We start from the raw sequence: 23,060 nt of genomic DNA, 5'->3' as shown, positions 1-23,060 counted from the left end.
TCACCCAGGTCATCACAGCATACTTCCATGGAGTCAGAGGAACAGTCACTCAGATCATCGGGGGTGGTGTCCTCCTGAACCTGGAACCTGCAATGGAAAACACAAAAGCACACCACATCTTCATTTAAAAAAATAGTAATTTATACTTTGTTGCACAATGGTGTTGCTCCCCAAAAATAACATGCAAATCCGTTATTTGAAAAGCAGATATCTAAATTAGGCATAAGCCCAAATAATAATCAAATAACAGAGCACCTTTGTGTTTAGCAAAGATCTGATATTTTAAAACAAAAATTATGTCCTGAATAAGTTCTATATTCTAAATGTAAATTCTAAATGTAATATGTCTGAAGCACACTATCTTCCCCATCTTAAAAATGGGAAAACACTGCCCTCACCTGAACCTGAATGGAGCAACAGTGGCCATGTTCACTCTGCCTGGCTCAGCCCCTCTGTGTGGTGCATTCAGATAGGGAGCTTTACAAGTCCCCATTCCCTGGTCGGACACATTTACAGTCTGTTTGTGGACAGTTCCGAGTCCAGCTGAAGGAGGCCCATTTCCATTTCCATTTCCGCTTTTAATATGTTGGACTTTGCCCCTGTTATGGATTAACTGAGCATCAACTGACATGGCATCCTCCTCATCAGCGTTGTCCACACTCCTTTGACGATATTTCCCAAAGGTCCAGTTCTTGTTACCGTTCCTCCTCACCTGGAGGTCTCGCAAGGCCGTTTGGGCCAGCGTGCCGCTGCTGAGGTCCAGCGTGTCCTTGGAACGCGGGACTTGCCTTTTGGGCACCTGAGGGCTGCTGTACGCCGAGCACGTCCCGTTAGCCCTCTCCAGTGTCGCCGGGGTTCTGGAGGTGCAGAGCCCTCCCCTCTGTTGCAACAGGTGGTTCTTCAACGCCGTGCCTCTCAGGAGCTCGCTGGGAACTGACGAAACAGACGATGAAGAAAAAGCAGGCCTCAATTTGGATCCATGCTGAAACTGTGCCGTGGGATTGGGGAGGCCGCTGTGTTTCTGCTTGGGGTCCATCTTGGAGAATTGCATCATGCTTCGGGGCAGTGGTAGACTTGAACTGACCCCTGTGCCGGTCTGGGTCTGAGACATTGTCTTGATGTTCACGCCTCCACTCATGGTCAGCGATGATCAGCAGAATAGTGTCTGGAATTGAAAATTGGAGAGGAAAATCACATAGGGTACAGACATTGAAAGAAAAATCACACTCATCCTAAATTTGTCACTGTGATAAAACAGCGATATTCTATCATCGATGTGAAAGACTGAAGTGGTGAACTAACCACAGACTTAATCACAAGACTAAATTAATATAAAAGAAAGTAATGTTTAAGAAAGAGGGCTTCACAACAGTGCTGAGATTAAAGAATTTGAACCCCTGAAGATTATTAAAAAAGGCCTTATAAGACGTTTGCCAGGTTGAATCCCTAGAATGCATGGGGAAATCTGTCTGGGACAGAGTACGTTTATGAATATACAGTAAGTGTCCTTGAGCACAATGAGCAGTGAACTGAATCCCATCTGCTCTTAGTGGTCTGTTTGTGTATGTAATACATCACTCTTTTAAGTTTTGTACAGTATTTTATCTGCTAATTTTTGTAAACAAGAATATCTTTGTGTACTAAAATGGTCGTCTTCAACTTGTCTTCTTGAATAAACAAAAATCTACCCCTAGCAGCAACAATTATACTGTAAGTAACAACTAGGAGGGAAACAAGAAAACCCAGATAGAAGACATAGGAGGCTGTGCTGCTCCTTACACCCAACCAGAAAGTTTGGCCGAAGAGTGGCACTAGAGGAAAAGCCGTAGGGTCACAAAATCAGCAGTGTGCATCATACAATCTGTTTTTTAGATTATGAGATACCTAGCATGCAAATATTAAATTATGGCCAGAGGGTGGCACTACAGAAATGGTCATGGGGTCACTCAAATGGTCAAGGTTAATCCTCGAGGGAACATGAACGCAATCAGTAAATTCCATGCAAATCCAGCCGGTAGTTTTTGAGATCATTGTATTTGGGACCAAGGTTTTTGAAGGACAGATGGACCAACACTGCCATCCTTAGAGCACTGCCACAGAACTCCCCCCCACAAAACATTATAATAAATCATTTTCATTTTGTATAAAGCATACAAATATAAACACAATATCCTTCACAAAAAAAACCAAAAAAAAAATCTATACACAAACACTACAGTACCGGTAATCCCTCCCACACACACACATAAATAAATAAAGTATTTAAAAATAACATCCATCCACACGACTGCCTATCAAAAAAGGAATTAAGGGACCGCACAAATGTCTTCTTCCATCTTTTAATTAAACATTCAAGGAAAAATAGACACTCTCCATGAATAATAAAGAGGTCAAGCTATCTTTTTTTCTTTTCCTTTTTTTCACCAACTGCATCTAACGGTTTAAGCAGCCTGTCTGCAACAACCCATCACACAGCGTCTTAAAACACACCATATGATCCAACCGTTCTGCCTAATGTATTCCTGGTTCTGTGTCCTCAACATCCGGTGTGAAGCATGCTGTGAAAGCCGGTGGCAGACTGACACCGTTTGGCACACGCAGCGGGGCCACGGACGGGTCCTTTCAGGCCGTGCCAGCACCAGCTGGCCACGTGGCCATGCAGACAGAAACTCCACTCCTCCTCCAGTGTAATGCAGGGGATTCTCTGATCAATCTCTGATCTTGTCACCTAATACAGTGGTTCTCAACCTGGGGGTCGGGAGCCCCAGGGGGGTCCCCACATGATTTTGGGGGGGTCCCCAGATGACAGTAAAGTGACAATTTAAGGACTTTTAATAATACCTTAAAAAAACTATACATAAAAACTGGTTAAACATAGGCCAAATTGTCAAATAATATAAAAAAAGAGGCAAACATTGTGAAAATAGCTGATCTACAATCTCACAACGCCTCTGTGTTGTGAGCTTGTAGATCAGCTATTTTCACAATGTTGTAGATCAGCTATTTTCACAATGTTGTAGATCAGCTATTTTCACATTACATTTAGTTTAGCCAAACTAAATGTAATGCCTCAACCCCTACAATTCCAAGTGCTTCAGGGTGGGGGATCCCCTGTTCAAAGAAACGGTTGAGAACCACTGACCTAATACAACCCCAGTTAACTGCAGCAAGTCATGTTCTGGGCTACTGTAGTTATATCTTTGCGGACAATTTTGTCCTGAAATGAGATGGCTACCATTTAAAAGATGCACGTTTTTTTGTTGGTTTGTTGGTTTTGTTTGCCACTACTGTATGTAGTACAACAACAACAAAATTACCACAATCATAAGAGATCTTCACAATTTTCCAAATATTAAATGAATATGTCTCTGAACTACATGTTTTGCTCCTGAAATGTATACTGTACAAAGTAACAAACCTTGTGTTTCTTTATGGCACACGAATCCATCCCCAAAAAACATCTGCCCCAGATGTCCCGTGCCCACACAATATAGCTGTGAGTTGATGCTTAACATGCCAAGACCACCTGACATGGTACATGCAGTAAGGTTTGCAATGAGCAGCTGGTGCAGTGCACACAGGCAACTCTCTGTCTGCCCGTGCCTACTGTACATGTCTATCTATCTCTGACAACATCTCTGTATTTATACCCCTCTGCCTATTGTCTAATTTGTGCTCTGAAAATTGCACATTGACACGCTCACAATGAATCGTTTCCGCAATGCGTTGCAGATTGGCTATTTTCTCTCTCTCTCTCTCTCCTTATCGCTCCGACAGCTTTCATCTCCGCTGAAATGTTTTCTTCCCTCTGACAGCCTCTCTACCACAGACGCACAACCCGGCTACATGCACGTGTGCTGGCACGCAAGCACACAAATGCATGCAAACAGAAGTACATACCGGTATATCTCAACTGTCAGAAAAATAACAAACTGTGGCACAGTTTAGTATAAAATTATTTAATACCTCCACAAATGGAACGCCAAGGAGATTAATTATATAGGATATAAGTTTCTTTGCAAAATAAGAATAGACACTCAAGACACTAGATCAACAACAACAAATTCTCCTACCTGAATGACTGCATCTTCAGGATGAGAAACAAAAGTGTCAGACAACAGTATTTGGTCTGAACTGTATGCTACAGTACAGACCAGCCCAAACCAGCTAGTCTCCCCAGAGATGGTATGGTCTAAACTGTACAATGCAGCTTACACTTACAGTAATACAATTTAAGTCCCACATGCTGTTTGACAAGAGCGTGAGAGTCAGCGGATGCTGGATGGAAACATGCCAATGAGAGAGAGCGGAATAAAGACAGATTCCAAATAAATCTGTTCGGAACACCGTTCACCCCCACTCTCGCTGTCTCTCTCTCTCTCTTTATTTCCACCTCTCACCCTGTTTCGCTATCCCTCTCTGTCCTGATCATTTTCATTATCATTCTCAAATAATACACATGCACGCTCAGCATATATATTGTACACACACACACACACACACACGTGCGCACACACACATGTGCACATGCACCTCCAGTCGTATTATACATGAAAAGTGTGCAAAAAAGTGAGTACAAAAGCTCAAGAGCACACTCACATTCTCTCGTCAGGAATACAGACATTAGTCATATTTCGATCTTTCTCTGATGATGACATCATGCCAAGTTGTCCCCTGGGGCCAGTGAGTGTCACTTTCAATGCCTTTCAACTTGCCATCCTTTCAACTGTTCCATTATCAAACCTGGCAAGACTAATTATCGCCACTCCTACAAGCCTATAATCAGCCAGAGGGCTAAACCTAAGTTACTTATAGTGACCGACAACATGTCTGCCCTGGATCAGTTTACTCAAACGTACTCCTTGTAACCTCCAAACTCATTGCAACGTCTACAATACTGTACCATGCATCGCAAATGTAATTTGCCTTTGATTAACTAATGTCCAAAATGCTACAGTTAGTATACTGTATACAGTAGTACAGTCCTTTTTGGGGGGTGATGGCTTACCTGAATATCCTACAACATGTCTTAAAAGTGACTGAGAGAATTCTGCCTTACATTTGATTGATTAGTCTACAAATGAAACCAAATGGATCCTTATGGGTCCATTTGGTTCAAAATGTACACTCTCAAAGTTATTAGAATCCTTGAAATTAAAAACTTTGAGAACCACTGAACTATTTGATTAAATTCCTCTGTAGCACTGATATAATCTTAGTCTCATCACATGCTCCATTTACGCCTTGTCTAACAACACAGTGAGATACAAGTAGGCTATGTTGAACCAGTTTACAATTTTCCACATAAGTCAGTTTTCAATACTGTTATATTGTCTGGATTCATCACAGCCTTGATCCATTTCTTTATATTTAGCACCAAGTCCTAGATCTTCCTGATCTTATCTGTCTCTTACTGTGCCCTAGCTTTGCTAGAGAGGATTTTTATCAAGGCTGGGGTGCCAAATTGCAAATACAGTTAGGGTTTGGCTATACCCAAAATATATGTTTATATACCCAAAAACACACATACTGCAGATCAACAGAGAAACAAATCAGACAAATCAGACAGTACAGTCAACAAATACAGTACTATGTAGGCAAGCATTGCACACACAAATACAGTACCCCACACACACACGCGCGCATGCACACGTACACTTAATGTACTGTACGTATATTGGCAGACATAAACAATGACTCTTCTTAAACTTAGCTCAAGGCAGACTGTTAGGAGACACCCGTTCAGGCATCGCTTATCCATTTACTGTGACAGCTCAAAGCTGTACTTTGTTGTTTCATTGCCTCCAGCAGAGAGAGAGACATCACTGATTACAGACTGCGAATTCCTAACTATTAGGGATAAATGGCTGAAAATCCCCTCGTAAAGAACATTTTACTCATCTAAATGTGTTTCTGTCTTATCAATCTGCAGTTTAAAAATTCTGGACAATATCAGCTGTTTCAGTTGATTTGGCTAATTACTGAGGATGTGAAGACAAAAGCTTGAATGAAAATGGATCTGCAACAGTATTAGAATAATCTTGCACTATTTCCTCATTACAATGGCCAAAAATCAACAACATTGCCTAATCTGGTTATCAATACACAGAGGAACACATGACAATTAATGGACCAAGAGAAAACCTTTTCATAATTTCCGTAGAATTGCCATAAGGTATAATTATATCTTGTGTAATTTGAATTGGTTTACTGTGATGTACAAAAGGGCTAATGTGAATATTTTATTCCACAGGCAAAACTTTCAACATAACTCACTAAATAACACAAAATGTTTACATATTACTTTAAAATCGCAATCAGTAACAAAATCCAGTGGCCCGTCCCAAACCTACTCATATTACAAATCAAATGACTGAAATTACTTTAGTTTGAGATAACCAATATGAAATTAAACAATTCATTCCACTCTAATTTAACTCTTACTGCCAAGAACGACTTATGACGAGACATCGTCATCATAACGCCCTGGCTGCCAAGAACGACTTATGACCACTTTTTTGAGAAAAACAATCAGAACCCAAGATATCGTGATCCAAAGATTTGCTGCTCCATTCACTTCTTGGTTAACTTATTACTTAAAAAGGCTGTATCTCGGCTCCTGTGTGCAGTACTTTTTTTTTACTATGTATTTTTGGCAGAGACATGCTATTTTCAAAGGCGTAAAAAAATTAACGGGGAGGTCACGATGACATTTTTTTTTATTTTTCGGAAGCACAGTGAAACCCGCTGTGATTAGCAACCATCAGGGGATCGATCATACTGGAGATAAATATTCTGTGACTACTTGAAAAAGGTAAGAAAAATCGCCGGCAGTAGGCAAACGCAGCCATAAATAAGTCTGGCAGTGAGAGAGTTAACATCTGCAGTTTCTAGTGTTAATATTATCTTTGACAGCCATTTTAAGATTAAAGTTCATATCTTTAATGTCACATTCTAAGAATCCCTTCCCAATAAAACATGCTTCTTAACGATCCATCCATTTCCCTTTCAAAGGTGTCTGTAATCTGATTACTGGTAACTCGGTTATCATTTTATGTGATTACTTTACTGTAAATCTGGTCCTTATAATCTGTTGCCAGGTAACCTTAGCAGTGGGTCAATGTACAATAGAAAGTGTCATGCCTTAAAGGTCAGTGTGATGTGGTCATGCTAAAGTGAATCAGAGTCATGTGTCCAGTTGGATTCCACTGTTTCCATTGGCTGCCTGGACAGACACAACCATGGGGAAAGCCCTTCGATTTCCCAGAATCCCAGATCTCTGCTAATCACATCAAAATCACAGAGGATGGCTAAGCTCTTCCTATGCATCCGCAATAGATTATAATAACATTATAGCACTTCCCTTCAGGAATTTGTGTGTGCCTGTGTGTTTGTGCGTGTGTCTGTGTGTCTTTGTCTGCAAATGTTAGCACGTGTGCAGTGCGTGCAAGCAAACACTATTTTTTCTCTCATAATGGCCAAGAAATAGGTCATCTTTCAAAAATATTTTCCTGTTACTGTTTTCAATAACCTGTTTGAAAACAGATCTCGTACAGAGCCCTGGTTGACTGCAGTCAACTAAGTATACAGTATAGGGTTTAGTGGTTTAGGGATTAATATATTTATACCATAAGCCTATGTTTCAGTGGTGACAAGTCATGTTGTCAATTGTTGCATTGATACAGTAGGTATTAATGGGGCAAAGTCTATAAATTAGTGCCATTATTGTGATCTTGCTTCTAGCCTCATACTCTCTCATATCTTTATCTAAAACTGCCAAACTGAGCGGGGGGGAGAATCATACCATAGAAGGAATATTCTGCTGAGAAATATCTTGGCATGATCATACAAACACCCAGGATCCCTGAAATCAAGCTGCTGTTTTGCAACTGACTTGTCTAAAATTAACTCAGTAGCTTGTGCAGGAGTCCCACCTGCAGTTCACAGCAAAGTGATGCTTCAAAGTGTGGGTGATTGTCCATAGTTTGCCATCATGATTTATAATATGTATACTGCGAACTAGGGCATTAGGACAAAGAAAATAGGAAACGTGCATGGAGTCCCTCAGAATAAACAACCAGAGCACCAGTAAATGACACAGCATGGCTGCCCAAAAATAGCAGAAGCTGCAGTGTTAAGCTGTCAGCTCATGCATTGTATATCCAATAAAAACATGGCTTTTCACTTTATTCTTTGGTGCATAAAAGTCACTGGGTAAAATTCAGAGCAAGTCTTGCTATCCTTGACTATGTACCCAGACATAAAAATGTATCCGTGAATACGAATGGTACAGTATGTGTATAAAGTGAGTGATGACAGCCATAATCACAGCCTTCAACCAAACCCAAGGCTTTCACCATAATATGCTGCTGTGCTGTGAATAAAACATGGTTGCTGTGCTTGTGGATTGTGGAATGCTTCCATTACAGAGAATATCTCAGGCTGACAATTAGATGGACTGAATATCATAGAGAGTGATTTCTTTATGTGAAATTCTGTTCTTGAAGGACTTTACAACACCGGCACGCAATAACACCAATATCCTATAGCATCATTATGTTACATTGCAGATGCTCACCTTACCTCAAATCGTAAGTGAAAGACAAAATGTCCCAGAAAAACTAAATCACGCACCTCAGTACAGACCTGTTGCACTTTAGTCAGTTAGTAAGCTGTCCAACACCTGTAGTGCAGTGGATAACAGCAATATTTGGGAAGAATCGTGCAGATTGAGTGCTTGTATGATTTTTCCATTATCCACTGCACTACTGGGCTTTGCAGCACAATATCACTCTCTCCCAAACCACTTTGGTTGCCCATCTGGGCCAACAGTTTATAATATGTTCTCCAGCATCTGGACAAGTTTAAATTTTAAGATCTACCCTTGAACCGGTTACTGTAGATTACAAGCATGCATATTACGTATGTATATTATACACACAGTAGCAAACTGTGGAGATATTCTCCAAGCTGGGCCCTCAACCTCAACCAAAATTGACCGTTACCAAATGGACCTGTTCCATTTCTACACTAACACTGAGGATTTTACAGTGACTGTAGATTGTGGGCCCAGAGATTTAAAATAAATTCATCAAATGGGGGTCCATGGCCCAATGTGTATCAAAATGGTGGTTCCTGAAATTAAAAAGTTTGACAAACACTGATGAACGGTACACCAAGTAGACTCCTGCACATCCTGCACATTCTTACATGACCCAAGATCATGGATTAGAATATGTTCTGTACTGGAGAGAGGTTGAACCCCACACGTTCCAACCAGATGTTTTATAATTTTGAAGTGTTTATTTAGTTTTTAAATTGGTCTTTGATTTCAGTTTAGTTTTAATTAGTTGTATAAGTGCACAAGTATTTTTGACTAGCCTGGAATCAAGACTCGTTCAGCGCTTATATATTAAAAAGAAAATCCACTTTGCTTCTAAAAAATGCTGAATGAGTGCCTCAGTCTGGATTCCAGGAATTGTCTAGTTTTTGTTTATTTGTTATTTAATTTTAGACACTTTTTTTTGTCTTCAGTTTTTTTTGCAATTTCTGTTTACTAAAGAGGTGGAGAGACAAGAGAGACTCCCGTTACTGAACAAACACTCTAAATCAATGTGGACTATCAGAATATAGAGCTATTTAATACTTATTTTAACAAACAAATATCACTTACCCTACCTTTAACAATTGATTTAGGTTTTGTGTTTGTTTTATTTTAGTAGTAGTTTCAGTTAACCATAGTTCCAACACACTGTCACCAGCACGCAAACCCAGACAGCTCATGAAGATGTCTACTTCCTGCAGCAGCTCAGAAGCCTCAATATGAGCCACTCTATACTAGTGCAATTCTACAAGGCTGTCAATGAGAGATAAGAGTTAAGAGCTAGCAAGAGATGGTTCTGCAAGAGTGGAGGCAGCAACCTCCAGTTCAGTGGTGGAAAAAGTACTCAATACTACAATATAGAAATACTCTCTTACAAGTAAAAGTCTAAGAATTCAGAATTTACTTGAGTAAATAATACAGAAGTATTGGCATCAAAATGTCCTTAAAGTACCAAAAGTAACAGAATGTCCCATTTCAAGTTTTCAAATGTATAAAAATAGCAGATCTACAAGCTCACAATGCGTCGCATCACAACGCATTGTGAGCTTGTAGATCTGCCATTTGCAAATGGCCGAAATGTATATAGGGCTGAAGTGGTTAATGTATGTTTTGTAATAATAATCTAAATCTACAAAGTAACTAGTAACTAAAGTCTTCAAATAAATGTAGTGGAGTAAAAGTACAATATTTGCCTCTGAGATGTAGTGGAGTAGAAGTAAAAGTATTGGAAATTGGAAATACTCAAGCAAAGTACAAATACCTCAACATTGTACTTAAGTACAGTACTTAAGTATATCTACTTAGTTACTTTCCACTACCGTCCGTTGTCAATATATGGACAACTAAAATGACAGAAGAGGCCATTGTAGATAAAAGACCCTCTCAATATATCTACCTTGCATCTAACGTATACATACATCTCTGCAAAGCTGTACCAAAGCTGTAATTCGAGTGTCTCTAAACTAAATATCTGTCAGCCTGTTTCTTGTAACTTACAACTTCTGAAAGGTAATCATACCTTGACCTTTGAAACAATTTACCTTGGGGGAAGTTCAGCAAGCATGCAGTGAAAGTGAGACTGTAACCACGTTTTACACAAATTATGCACTTAAATATAATTTGTAGGTACAGTACTTTCACTTGATTTGATCCATTCAATTTAACATACTTTTACCTTATCATTCTGCTCCCACCTTTCTGAACAAATATCAGACTTTCAACTTGGATTTATGACAATCATTATGGGATATAGGCTTAGCATAAAAATTATACCATAAATTCCTGAACCAGACAATTTTCAGAGATAAATCAAAGTATGTAAAATATAGGGAGCAAATCCCAGAGATAAACACCTTTTACCCCAAAGAGAGAACCATACCATTTTTAAAGTAATATTATGATTTGATAATTGTTATCCCAACCTGAACATTTATTTTCTGTTTATCAAACATAATGGAGAGATGGGGAGACCCCTGCTACTGAACAAACACTATAGCAATTATTGCTATTGGATTATAGAGCTATTTAACAGAACATATCACTTAACACCACCTTTAAATTCTATTTTTTGGCATTCACGGCTACAGGGCTCAACCTATAAATACATTTACCACCCAATGGTGTTGTCAGGATAAATAATAGGTCCCATTGACTATGTAAATGTGGTCTTAAAAAGAAAAAAGAAAAAGTAACCTTTTTTGATATAATGTATATATTTATTTGAAAGTGATGTAACCAAGGCCTTAGGTGAAATCTAAATGACCAACAGAATTAAAAAATAAACAAATTGTAAAATAAAGTAAATTAAAGTACTGTTAAAACTATGACAGGAAAACATGTTTTGAAATTCAGCCTCGACATTTTTCACCCGGGACATATTTTATAGACGGACATCTGGCAGATCCAGCAGACTAAAACAGAAAACTATTAAAAACTAAAGAAAACCCAGAGCTGTCTCTCCACATCCCATGATAGAAACCACGGAGGATTATACTGTATGTGGAAAACGCAATCATGCTCACCTCACAGCAACATTTTTACATCCCATAAAGTTAGTGGTAACAGATATAGGCTTCCATAAAGCACTACGGCACAATAGAGAAATAAAACCCCACAGAGTCAAATCCTCTGTGTTAATTTTACTCTGAGAGCGCCAAATTAACCATTTGGTTACACTCTCAGAGTTAAGAAAAAGTCATATACAGTATCAAAACATATTCACGCTCACCTCTCAAACTACTTTTTTTCCCCCCTCTGATCCGTGACCCTGGATTTTCTCTGGTCAGTCAGTAGTCTATGATGACCTTCTATGGGATACAAAGCGGTGCAGGCTTTCCAAGACCTACATGTGTGTGCCATTCTGGGTTAGTCAAGGTAGAACATGACTACTGCCGGAGCATCTGTCTGTGTGTGGACTAGACATTCCAAACCAAAACGCCCACGCTGGCGAGAATACACACACGCACACACACACACACACACACACACACACACACACACATATACAAACAGATTCAGGATACTCTGAGCAAGAGTGAAACGTGGCATTCACAGATAGAAAGACAGATGCTGTACATGCAGAACACATCTGCCATAATTTAAACCGTATGCACTACTGTTGTAATTATCATAATAATAAGAGCATCACTTCTGATGTTGTGTGTAATTTTCATTCTGCTGCTGCACTACTGTGCAATTTCACTGAAACACAATGTTATTACCGGAGCGATTGCAGTGTCAACTCATTTCACTGAGAAACTGTGATGAAAAGTAAGTTGGAAAGCATGTTTCAGTGGTGTAAAGTAACTAAGTACATTTACTTAAGTACTGTACTTAAGTACAATTTTGAGGTACTTTTACTGGAGTATTTCCAATTTGTTATACTTTTACTTCTACTCCACTACATCTCAGAGACAAATATTGTACTTTTTACTCCACTACAATGATTAGAAAACGAGTTACTAGTTACTTTGTAGATTTTGATTATTTTTACAAAGAATTACGTGAACCACTTCAGCTCTATATACATTTTGGCCATTTGAAAAGAGCCGATCTACAAGCTCACAATGTGTCTCAATGCGATGCATTGTGAGCTTGTAGATCAGCTATTTTCAAAAGATGTGTATACATTTTACACATTTACTCTCAAGTACATTTAGAATTCTGGACTTTTACTTGTAACAGAGTATTTCTATATTGCAGTATTGATACTTATACCTAAGCAAAACATTGGAGTACTTTTTCCACCACTGATTTGTTTTAGCTAGCCGTTCTGAAAGGGCCATGGACATTACAAACAGCACAGCACGGCTCTCCAGAAGGCTTGTTTTTGCCACTGTAATAGATGTTGTCTTACCACAGCTCGCTATTCTGGCTTCTTATCCCATAATCAGATATGGCTTTGAAATTATTTTGAAAGTTCAAAAGTGCATCAAGTTGTGCGCGTGTACTTGCGTGCACGTGTGTGTGTGTGTGCCCATGACATCATCCAGCATTAGTGGTACTCCCCAGGCTATATATTCTATAGGACTCCGTGTATATTGAATTACTTTACTCTGTGTGTGTGTGTGTGTGTGTGTGTGTGTGTGTGTGTGTGTGTGTGTGTGTGTGTGTGTGTGTGTGCGTGCGTGCGTGCGTGCGTGCGTGCGTGCGTGCGTGCGTGCGTGCGTGCGTGCGTGCGTGCGTGCGTGCGTGCGTGCGTGCGTGCGTGCGTGCGTGCGTGCGTGCAGGCAGTGCAGCATGTGTCTGTGTTTTTCTATATGAAAAAAACAGTATTAGATATTCTGGTTAACCTTAGTGTAAGGCCATCTAGATGACTGCTACAGTGATGCGATGGTACAGGATCACACAATTGTATGAGTCAATAGGTCCCAGACAATGCTGGTCTCATGACTCCTTGTCCCAGTCAGAGCAACAGACAGGCACCCAGGCCCAGCACGAGACCATCGTTTTCACCAGGAATGAGTTCAGGCTGGCTTTGTTCTTTGTGTCCCCCATTCCCTCTGTCTCTCTGTCTGGAGTCAGACACATGACAGACAGCCATATGACTGTCAACAACATGTGACAACACATTGTGAGGAAGGTTTTATTCATGAAATATACTTTTTAAAGCTGATTTAAGCATGTTTTATGACACCAGTGGTATGTCAGTGGTATGTAACTACAGTATGGTTGACATACATAGCATTCATGGTATTTTCCCCATAATAGATAGATAGATACATAAATGAGTTGTATTCTGGGATATTTTGATTGGGTGTGACATCACAATTTACTATTGACCATTACATTACGAGAACATTGTCTCTGAAATGACCTTTTATTAGTGTGGTTGCCCGAATGGGCAACCAGACTATAGTACTCTACCGACTTTATTCTTCTAGATAAACTTTATTTCGGGCTGCTACTCCTCCCAGTTTATTTTTCCCAATTTAGTGCCATATGTCAAATTGACGGTCTCACCGGGAATCGTGCGCTTGTACTTTGCTAAGAGATTGGTTGCATAGTTTAATTGATATTGATTTATTAGTGCATTAAATTCCCCCATCCACTTTAATGGGAAAATCAAAAAACTCCCATTCAAGTATTTTTTTCTCAGAAACCGTAAGGGCTACAGTTACAAGACTTGGAGGGGAGGTTCATAATTTAGTGCGAAATTATTAAAACAAATATTACACCAGTCGGCCTCATGGTGGCGCTACAGCCCACTCTACGTTTTGGCCTATAACTCTTGAACTGTAGGTCGTAAAATCAAAATTTCCTTTTCCCTGGATTCCTTGGATCACGACGCAACTCCCCATATAGGCCACGCCCATTTGCGTCAGGATAAATTTTCCGCCATTTTGAATTTTCTTCAAAACACACTTTTAGCTCCTCCTCCCACATATTTTCTCCAAATTTCACAAAAATCGGTACACATGATCTCTGGACCCATGCGATAATCTGGACCGAAACAGAATTTTGATAGTCCATACCGTTCGTCCGTAAATGGCTTCCAAAGTTAGCGGCAGGGGCCCGTTTTACAAAAAAGGCCACAAATCACGAACGAAACGTCCAGTCAATCCCAAATTTGAATCACATGTCAAGGGTGGTTTACTCAACAAATCCCCAAAAGCATTTCCACTTTGATCCATAGGGGGCGCCACAAATGCTCAAAATGTAACCGTTTGATGCAAAAACCTTATGTTGGGGGGATCAATCCTCTCAAAATGAAACGAAAGTGATCTCAGGAGTTACGTGACAATGTAATTGGCGCAGCCTCCGACGGTATTCCTCCCAGCGTATTCCTCGAGTCCCGGCGGCAGCGACTCGCGACTCGCGTCGGCGCAACCACACTCTGCAATTGCCCTGAATTGCGACGCGTCTAGTTTATTTTTGTTTCCCAACTTCCTTTCTTTCACATTCACAAGTGTTTAACAAATGATGTGATTTGTTCCAGGAGTGTCAACACTCCTGGATAAAGTAAGCAAGTGGTACACAAACATTTTCAGCAATGACCTAGAATGATTGATCCATGCTTGACAACCTATTCATGATAAATTACAATCAATTATTGTTGTTTTAATAATTAAAAGCTAAATAAATGGATAAAGTTTCTAAAATTAACAGACAATTAATCGCAAAAAGCATAGCAAACTAGAAAAAGTGCTCCTCGGAGCACAGGTCTCCGCCAGGTCAGGTAGGTTATTGTGGCCTCCTGGTGGCGCTATAATAGGCCATTGTGAAAAGGGTGCCCGTTTCTTCTTAGGCCTTTCACGACAATCGGACACTGCATTCATGATTTGAGGCATTTTGTACCAAAAATGTGTTTAGCTAAATTAGACCTGCTGGTGGCGCTATAACAGGCCAATGTGAAAGGGGTGGAATTTCTTCCTCAGCCTAGTGGGAATGTGCGTGTAAAATTTCACGGAAATCGCAAGCTGAGTGCATAATTTGAGGCATTTAGTTCAAAACGGAGCAATCCTGCAAACTTTGGAAGCCAACCTTAGCCAATGAGGATGGAATATGGGAAATCGGACACATCCGTGTTGATCACATGACTATAGAGATACTGTATACCGATTTGCATGACCTTTGGATAAAATCTGGAGTAATATAAATAAATTGGTTTTGCACAAATCGGCCTCCTGGTGGCGCTATAACAGGCCCATGTGAAAAATTTGGGGCAAATGTTCTGAATTGGCATCCAGGGAGTGTGTGTGCACAGTTTCGCAGCGACCGGGCCAACGGTGCCAGAGATTAGCTGGTGACAGACGGACGGACGGACGGACGGACGGACGGACACACGGACGGACACACGGACAGGGGGTAAAACATACTCTCTCGCCATGCCTTACTAGCCTGGTAAACCCTCCCTCCGGAAATCTCATTTCTATTTGATTCCTGGAGTGAGTCTGGCATGAACCGCCTCTCTGCAATATTGGCTGTGTATGCCAAACGGCCGCGCCTATCAGCGTCGTCGCTCATTGTTCTGTGATTGACAGCTTACGTTGGCCAATCAGGTGGCGAGTTCGAGTGAGCCCAAAACACGAACGGCAGCCATCTTTTTCTTGTGCGGCCAATTCTCCGCTATTTTTTTACTTCAAAAAGCTCTCTAACTTCTATTTTGAGGCACGGAATTTACTTATAAGATATCGTTTGGATAGAATTTAGTTGTTTAACTTCATATATGTGGTCAATTAATCATGACAAAGCCTATTTAAAAAATAATAATTAGAGAACCGGTAGGGGCGGGCAGTGACACCATTGTACCCGAAAAAGGCAACCCATTTTGGGTATGGCTGTCTCAAAAGTCCCGTCGCGTCACATTAAGACTGGTGAACTGCTGATTGGCTGAAGGGGAAAAATTATCATTGGCTGAAGGGGTTGTCAGTCAACGGTATTACTCCCGCCCAACTCCAGCACAGCCAATATTGCAGACAGGCGGATCAGGCCAGACTCACTCCTGAAATGAAATGGAATTGAGATTTCCGGAGGGAGGGTTTACCAGGCTAATGCCTTACGGCCTGGCGGAGACAAATATGGGATGCAGTGGGGGAAACATGTGTTCAGATTTGCCAGGCTGGAAACTGTTTGCAAACAAGCAACATGTTCTGACCAAAATAGTAGGACATAATCAAATGCCTGTTATATATACCAGTGACTCAATGCGGTTTGTTTAAAAGTGATAATTGAAAGTCAAACTTTGTAACTTTTTCTATTAAACAAAAGTTGTATTTTATACAATATTTCGCTTGTATATTTTTCACACCATTCCACAGTGTTTTTTGACAACTTTTTAAAACACTATTTTAGTGTCTGCCCCCGGCCAAAATGACGCAGGCACTGGCAATATACTGAAAATGTATTTATGTATATATTTTCAAGTTAATAAATACTGTTTCTGACAACGTTGTTATTGCGTTCCAAAATATCCTCAGCGCAAGGGCCCTACACCATAAGTTTTGGAGTAGCACTTCTGCTCGGACCACTGAAATTAATCATTTGTACAGTAAGTTTTCATTACGAGGTTTGGGGCGCTACACGGCCCTCACGGCCCCTCGAGTTAGGGCAGCTATGTGGCACCTACGCGCGCGCCGGCCGGCCGGACCAGGATTTGGCTCATAAACAGTCTAATGTTGCGGTTCTGTGACCCAATAGATGTCTCCCGTTTGTGTGGAGACCCAGTTTGTGCACCACTGACATAGGTGATTTCTCAAATCTAGTGAAAATTATTAGTTTAAACAAAGTATGATATATGACATTTGTACAGACTATCAGGTCTGTGTAACTGTAGTTGAATGAAAGGCCTTAAGTTTGATTCAGGAAATTCCAATACAACAGGAATATCATCTCATCGTTTTGTTGACGTTGTTTTCTTGATAGAGTTTGCTGACTGCCTGAAAAAGACCAATGTATTGTTTCAACAAGGAAAGCACTCTGAGCAGTATCTTCTTCACCACACCATCAGCGCAAGAAACGTCTTCCCATGCACTTGGACAGTGCACACAGTGTGTAGGGATTGCCTATGAGAGTAAAATGACAGCTGCAAATCACAGAGGGTGGGGGGCTAGGGGCTGGCAAACAGCAAAAGTCCTGTCCAGTTGCAGCTCTGGCGTGGTCCAGCGCATACCAACCAGACGCTATCCGACAACTGGATCAAGTGAGACTGCTTCACTTCTGCTTGCGTAGGGATGCTCTAGCCAGTTTCCGCTGCTGCAGATGGTGCCTGTGACTACTTAGTGGGTTGCTTCTTGCGCTCTCTTTCTGTTACTGACTTGCAAATGGACTCACTGGCATCAATCCAACTCCACAGCTGTAGCACTTGGAGTTAAGTGCTTATTGGGGTATTTACCGGGGTTACCTACAGTATGTTCCCTTAGCACCTGATTATTATTATAGTTTTTGTTTTTTTTCATTCAAATTAGTCCCTGGCCTACAGTATGTTCCCTCAGGCATATGTTCCCTCGTGAACTTTATTTTTGAATCAGAAATTAGGCCCTGTTTCCCCTTAGCCCCATATTCAGCACCAATCCATAACGTGCATTATGTGCTCTTGGGGTGCCATGAAGGGTAGGACCCCCCAAAGGTGACAAAGGTGTTTGTTTTTTAGTGTGGCGTTACGGACAGGGTTTTCAGCCTTAGCTTGGACACGAACACTGACATGGTTGTTTGTCCGTTGGTCTATGCCCCTCTCGAAGACATTCCACTGAACAGACGGAAAAGTGGATTCAGGTCTGATATATATGTTATACCCCTCATTTCAAAGTCGCAGACTACAAGTTGAGGATGCCAGTTGTGGTGGCTAACTAGCCTTATAGCCACGTTGACAGCTTTGAACACTTGCCTGTAGTATCCAATGCTGGTCCAGTGCGCTGGTCCATAAGCATGTGTACTTGTACAAGTGGTAGTACAAAACCATGAAGGCTTCCCAGTATGAAAGAAGAAAAAGGCAAAGCTATTAACTAGGGGTGTAACGATACGTTTTAACAACGATTCGATACGTATATCACGATACTTGGTTGTCGATACGATACATCAGGGGTGCCCATTACGTCGATCGCGATCGACCAGTAGACCGCAGAGGCTGTGCAGGTAGACCACCTGCAATGCCCCTGAAAAAAAAAAATGAAAAAAAAAAAAACTTTTTTTTTTTTTTTCAGGCTCTAGGTGGCGCTGTGGCAGAAAATGGTGGCACGGCACTAAATGGGGGGGGCGCCAGGAAAAATATTGAAACAGTCCTAATGCCTTAAGGTCCTTACACACCGGGGCGATTTTTTTCATGCGAATAATATGTTTTTTTTTTAAACCTTATAAAGTCAATGCAAGCTTCCAAACCAGTTTCGCGGAGCGAAAAAAGTGTCTTTTAATTATTCGGAACGAGTCCGAATTTTGCGTAGGCCTATATTCACATATTCGCCGGTGTGTAACCACCTTTAATGTTGTTATTTAGCCCCCATAGGTAAATGTTTAAGTATTTTCATTAATGGGATAATAATTATTTGTTGGTTGGTAAATAAAATGAATGATTTACATTTTTTTTAATAATAAATCGGTAAAATCAGGCAAAAATAATAATTAAATAACCTAATCCTGACCCTAACCCTAAAACCGAAATAAAGTAACCAAAAAACGGAAAAGAAACTAACAAAAACCAACCAAAAAACAGAAAAAATTAAAAAAAATCCACCCAAAACCACGCAAATTTCGCCCACCATGCCTACCACCATGCCTACCACTCATGCACGCGCGAGTGGTAGATCACCTTGAGCTGGCAATTTCAATAGTAGAACTCAAGTTAAAAAAGTGTGGGCACCCCTGCGATACATGAACGATACAGGTTACTTTAGAACGATACGATACGTTTTGATTCAGTGATTTAGTCGATACGATACATGAACGATACAGGACAGGTTCATTTAGAACGATACGATTCGATTCAATGATTTTAAATCGATATAGTAACTATTTATTTACCCAAAAATTCGGTGTGAAAAATAAATACCTGTATACTGGATATAAACCCCTCTCTCTTTTTTTCTTCTTAAAAGTACTTAGTATTGCATAAAATTGATTATTTGCATTGCAAAACGATTCGATACGATACAAAGTCAAACAATACGATATTTTGCTGTTTGCATATCGATATAGTAGATTTTTTGATGCAGTTACTATATCGTTACACCTCTACTATTAACACATTGGGTGCCAGAATTTTATGATAACAGATTACGTTCAGTGCCAGAAATCTCACCGTTGAGCTGCGCAGCGCTGTTTAAGCTGTAGACTCCACGACGTGCATTCCATGTGAAAAAAAGCATGCCTCCATTTTGCCCGATGGTCCTGGCTAACGCCTGGAGCGATAACATCTCTCACGCGAGTAACAATGGCGGAGCGATCGTGCATACAAAATGAGTCGTTTTCCCCAGAGTAAAAAGTTTCGGAGTTATAGGGGTTTTAGAGAAGGAGATAGAACGGAAGTGGATGGTGGATGTCTTTTGACACAGTGATCCATCTGGCCTATCCTTCTCAGAATCACCACGGGTGATTCCAGAGCTGCTCCAGCCCCTCCCGTGTGAAAAAAAACGAAAAAAACAAAAAGACACCAAACACGGTTCAGACCGTGTTCGGCACCAAAGCGCTACTCTGTGAAAACACGGTTCAGACCGTGTTTGGCACCCGATGTGTTAAATATAAGCTATTAAGTGTCTATAATCAGAACAAGTGTTTTCATTGTGTTTTATTAATATAAGTGAAATTACAATTTGGGGGAGATCAGTCTCTGCCTTTCTCACCTGTGGTGAGGGCCTGGTCAGATTTAGTAACATGCATCGTTGTCTGCTTTGAGCTATATGTCCTTGGAGCTGAGTGACAGGCCACACTGCCTGTCAACTGGACTGATGTGCTTTGTCACAGCGTGCTTGCGGTTGGCCACCTACAGGGCACAGGCTCCCTCAACATGAATCTGTGCCGGAGGAAGCAGCAGACTCTGAGGTGTCAGTTTAGGGAAGATGTCACAGGCATAATGCACTGGTAACATGGGTCCACTGACGCCACTGTTAAGTCATCTTTGATGTGGGATACAGCATTTTTTGTAAGATTAGGCCACATACCATATGTACGTATGTCTAGAGGCTGAATATTTCAGAATGACACATAGAATCAAATCACATGCCAAAATTGTGTCCGAGCCAAGGGCGAGTGATGAAACAGCCAATTATACTGCAATCTCTTCCAGCAGGTGCCAACAGCAGTAAAACAACAGGCAAGCCTGTGTGAAGACCATGGGAGGTAAAGTGTGCGTACAACATTTCCCCTCACTCATTTGAGCAAATTGCCTCTTTTGTAGGAATAAACCACACTGCGGGATGACTACATTCATAGAAGAGAGATTACAGACTTGGATGCGCTGGAAATGACTGCTCTGCAGTGCAATCCAATGTTGAGTCATGACTGAGGAGGAGATGATGAGAGAGGATTAGAGTCAAAGTTGTGAAATAGATGGGCACATAAATGTATATTTATATAGCAAGGATATGCAAGTTCATGTGGCACATGTACAGCTACTGTATAGAGACACGCAGCCTGACACTGAGAGATACAAACCCTCCCATGTGAAGTGGCTGAACATATTTGCATCCTAATTTAAATTGCTGAGATAACAAATGCTGCGTGCTCAGAAGGTATAAGCAGTTCAAACGAACAGCTCAGAGTTAAGTCCCACGTCCCTCACACTACACTCAGCTTATTTCTTTTTGAACTTTACCCTCAGATACACGCTGGTTTGGTTATTATTAATAACAATACTGTTGCCTTTTGCATCAGAATAGACTAATCTCACACACGCAAGGGAAGACAGTGAACACAAGTGAGACAGAGCAAGAGTTAGAGACAGAGAGAGACAGACAGACAGACAGACAGACAGACAGACAGACAGACAGACAGAGAGAGAGTGAGATACACCAGGGTGTGTCACCGCCACCGGAGGCACTACAAACTTAATCTTTCTCCACTTGTGACCTCTGCTGACTTATTTGTGGAGCTGCATTTCCACACTGCACATAACAGCCTCACTTCCTGCTGCAGAACAGCCGTCATGCTCCATTCATCACATGGTGGAGTCCCATTAACAAAGACTTGGTGCCTGCAGAGCTCTTAAATGAGAGAATGGGGTGCTCCAGGACAGACATCTTGCCAAAAGTCAGCTGCTGTAAATCCAATTACCTAATTTTGCCCCTGAAATTATTCCAATGAAGGCAAAGATAAATTGGTACAACAGATCAGTGAATCCTAACTGTTTCCACATATGGACGGTTTCATTTATTTATTGAGGTTATCCTTATTTATACCAATTTCATGATATGAAAGCATTGATTGTTTTCTGAAGGGAAGTTATATGTTTAGTGAGGAATAAACTCATAGTTTTTTGGGGAAAAAAACATTTGACAATAATGCCACTGTTTTAACACAAACAAATCCATTAATCTCTTCATTAACATAATAATAGCAACAATGTAAGATGACTAAATGAATTAACATGACAAAGTATGTTTGTTATTCTACAAAACATAGATACAAACAGACAAAGTAATACCTATTTACAAAGACAAAGTAATACCTGTTAGGGTATGCATGCATACCCTAACAGGCTTATATCTGCACTCAATCACATGCATACTCATACAGGCTCACACAAACACACAGAAAACAGCAATAAAAGGGCCACACGCAGCAAACTGAACATAAATAAGATTATTTTCCAGATTTTGCTTGAGTCAACCTCAAGCAAAACAAGACTTAGTCACAATAAATATGGGGGGGGAAACCTTTAACCACTTAAGCCCAATATACTTTGTGGTACGACAAATAGCAAAAATAGCCTATCTATAAGCTCACAAAATGCCGTGGTCTGATCCGTTGTGACCTTGGAAATGTTGAAAATTTGCCCAAACTAGGGGTTAAAGTGGATAAAAAGCTGTTTACACACACTACCAAAACACACAGACACAGTCATGTCAAGTGCCAACACAAACATGAGGCCATCTCATCTAGCTTTACCTCCATCCCCTGACAGACAGAAACTTGGCAATATCTATTATTATTATTATGAATAATAAAGCTACAAAATATTGCAAAAGAGAAACACTTACCAGTGGCAAATATGTCCTGCAGGCTACAAGTCTCAACTGAAGTACTGTACACAGACATTGGACTGCATATCACCATGAGACTCCTGTGCATAATCCCTGCTGCTTCTCGCTTGTACACTGATGGAGGGACTCCAGCCCAGCCTCGTCCTTGCCTCTCGCCTTCCCCTGATTTAATCCACGGCTCTCTCCACTCCACTCCACTCTCTCTCCACTCTCTTTCCCTCTCTCTCTCTCTCTCTCTCTCCTTATCTCTTGCTCTCGTCCTTCTCTCTCTCCCTCCTCACTCACTCATAAACGCGATCACATGTACATCACACAACTAGCCGGGG

At 40.8% G+C, this 23,060-nt stretch overlaps 1 protein-coding gene across 6 annotated transcripts in view; it reads right to left on the bottom strand.

The window, feature by feature from the left end:
- The window catches only part of nav1b (neuron navigator 1b), a 94,502-nt gene extending 71,669 nt beyond the window's left edge, over positions 1 to 22,833 (bottom strand). For 5 of the 6 annotated variants that reach the window (XM_080424676.1, XM_080424680.1, XM_080424679.1 and 2 more), the window contains exons 1-3: positions 11,832 to 11,960; positions 399 to 1,165; positions 5 to 87 (exon numbers count right to left, since the gene is read on the bottom strand). In XM_080424676.1, coding sequence (XP_080280802.1) covers positions 5 to 87; positions 399 to 1,138 — 823 coding nt within the window. In that variant the 5' untranslated portion in view covers positions 1,139 to 1,165; positions 11,832 to 11,960. Of the gene's footprint in view, positions 1 to 4; positions 88 to 398; positions 1,166 to 11,831; positions 11,961 to 22,731 lie in introns of those variants that run through there. The other variant, XM_080424677.1, reaches the window with a different exon arrangement.
- Between the last annotated feature and the right edge of the window lie 227 nt (positions 22,834 to 23,060).

This window comes from Gymnoscopelus braueri (assembly GCF_963280865.1).
Source record: "Gymnoscopelus braueri genome assembly, chromosome: 3".
NCBI classification, from domain to species: Eukaryota; Metazoa; Chordata; class Actinopteri; order Myctophiformes; family Myctophidae; genus Gymnoscopelus; species Gymnoscopelus braueri.
This window is presented reverse-complemented; position numbering and strand designations above follow the sequence as displayed.